This window comes from Plasmodium reichenowi, chromosome 5 (genome assembly GCF_001601855.1).
Source record: "Plasmodium reichenowi strain SY57 chromosome 5, whole genome shotgun sequence".
Lineage (NCBI taxonomy): Eukaryota > Apicomplexa > Aconoidasida > Haemosporida > Plasmodiidae > Plasmodium > Plasmodium reichenowi.
The window spans coordinates 91,000-93,540 of NC_033650.1; the positions used below are offsets into that span (position 1 = coordinate 91,000).

General features: G+C 24.6%; 1 protein-coding gene across 1 annotated transcript; it reads left to right on the forward strand.

The window, feature by feature from the left end:
* Positions 1-80: 80 nt before the first annotated feature.
* PRSY57_0503600 (ATP-dependent helicase, putative) lies at positions 81-2,387 on the forward strand (the record flags this gene model as incomplete). The annotated part of the gene is made up of 1 exon (XM_012906108.2): positions 81-2,387. The coding sequence occupies one exon, from the start codon at positions 81-83 to the stop codon at positions 2,385-2,387; it is 2,307 nt and encodes a 768-aa protein (XP_012761562.2).
* Between the last annotated feature and the right edge of the window lie 154 nt (positions 2,388-2,541).

The following is a 2,541-nucleotide window of genomic DNA, read 5'->3' on the forward strand; positions in this document are numbered from 1 at the left end:
TTTTGGTTTTTTTTTTTTTTTTGATTTTCTTATGATTGATCCGGTCCTATATTTTACTTAATGTAAAGAATAATAAAAGTATGAAATCATTATTTTTTAATAAACTAAAAAATGTTGGTAAGAAAATAAAAATTAACTTTATCCAAATCTTGATGATATTTCTTCTATATGTAAATTTAGATTTTTTCAAGAGCAACATAAATGTTAAGGCAATACATACGAAGAAGAATTTATTTATACCTGCAAGTAACGAAATATTTTATTTTAAAAAGAATGTGTTAATAAAAAAAAGGAATAAGGAAAAAAGGTATACACATTCTAAAAACAAAGGATCGAATATATTTTTAAATTTGAATGAAGAAAATGATAATAAAGTAGAAGAAAGGAAAAAAAAAATGAAGTATCCAGAAATAGAAGAATATAATGATGAGGTAAACAATAATAAAAATAATGATGATAATGGTGATGATTCAGAAAGTCATTTAAATGATCAAGGGAAATGTAAATTTTCCGATTTATCTGAAATAAATAAAAATATTGTGGAATTTTTAGAAAACAAAAAAGGTATTAAATATATGACTAAAATACAATCACAAAGTTTTAAACCTATATATGAAGGTAAGGATATTATTGGACGTTCAGAAACTGGTTCAGGGAAAACCTTAGCATTTGCTTTACCCTTGGTTGAAAAATTGTATAAAATAAAAACATCCAATGAAAAATTTAAAGAAGAAAATGGTTCACATGAAGAAGACCAAAGGAAAAATATATATGACGATGCTGATAATAAAAATAACAATAGTAACAATAATAATGATCATAATAATGATAATAATAATGATAATTTTTCATATGGTAAAAAATATCAAAATCGAGAACATAATAAAAATCCATCCATATTAGTACTGGAACCTACCCGAGAACTGTCTAAACAGGTTGAAAATACATTTAAAGAAATTAGCCAATTTTATAATTTTAATATTATGTCTATTTATGGAGGTGAAAGTTATACGTATCAAGAAAATAAATTGAGAAAAGGTATCGATATATTAACAGGTACTCCTGGACGTATTATTGATCATATTGAAAAAAAGAATTTATCCTTAGAAAATATTAAATATGTTGTTTTAGATGAAGCTGATGAAATGCTAAATTTAGGTTTTACTCATGATATAGAACGAATATTAAGCAATATAAATTTAAAAGAGGCACAGGTTTTATTGTATTCTGCTACGACTCCATCATGGATAAAAGATATCTCATCAAAATATTTGAAGAATCCATTTTGTATAGATGTAGTAGATTCATCTAATAAAACTGCAAAAAATATAAAACACATTGCTATTAAAACTCCATATGATATAAAGGAAAAGGCTTTGTTATTAGAAGATATAATATTAGTTAAATCTAATGGTGGACAAGTTATTATTTTTACACGTACTAAATTAGAAGCAGATATTTTATGTTCTGAAGGGTCTTTTAAATCCTTATCGTTTGCTGTTTTACATGGTAATATAGCACAGTCAACTAGAGAATATACCATGCAAAGATTTAGACAAGGGATGTTCCAAATATTGATAGCAACAGATATTGCTTCAAGAGGATTAGATATTAGTAATGTTGATTTAGTTATTCAGTGTTTTCCTCCTAATTATTCAGCTGTATATATACATAGGGCAGGTAGGACAGGAAGAGCTAATAAAAAGGGAACATCTCTAGTATTATATTCAAATGAAGATAAACAAGATTTAATAAAAATTGAGAAAAATTGTGGTATTAAATTTAATATGGAGACATTACCTAATAATGAACAAGTATTTCATTGTGCTTCAGCTATAGCATCTAAAAAAGTTCAGAATGTCAATAAAGAAATTTTACCATTTTTTCATGATACAGCTAAAGAATTAATTAATAAATCGAATTCTTTAAAAATAGATCAAATAGAATTAATATCTAGATGTCTAGCTATTATTGCAAAAAAAGAACATATAAAAAAAAGATCACTTATTAATGGCTTGTCAGAAACGGTTACCTTAAACTTTATAAATAAAAATAGAAAATGGAGAGGTGAAGATGATATTCTATATTGGGTTAATAAATTATCAAACGAATTAAATGTAAACACTTTTAATAAAATACTCCAAATTAAAATAGATAATAAAGATAGAGCTTCTTCTTTTTTTGATATTAATGAAAACTTAGCAGAATTATTTTTACAAAATTTTAAAACTATGTCTAAAATCGAATATAGAAAAATGTTTCATCTATCTGTTCCTCAAAGTTTACCTGAACATGTCGATTTAACAATCGATTACCAACCACATACTAGTAGATATCAATATAGAAAAAAAAATTATTCATATAGAAGACGACCTTCTTATTATTAAGATGTCACCACACATCAAATTTTACTATATCAAAGTCAACTATGTGAACACTTTGTAAACATCTATGTGCCTAATCATATTTTTATTATAATTTTATTTTATTTTTTTTGTGTATAGATATGGAATTAAATACAGTTGTGTTATGTGAATATTG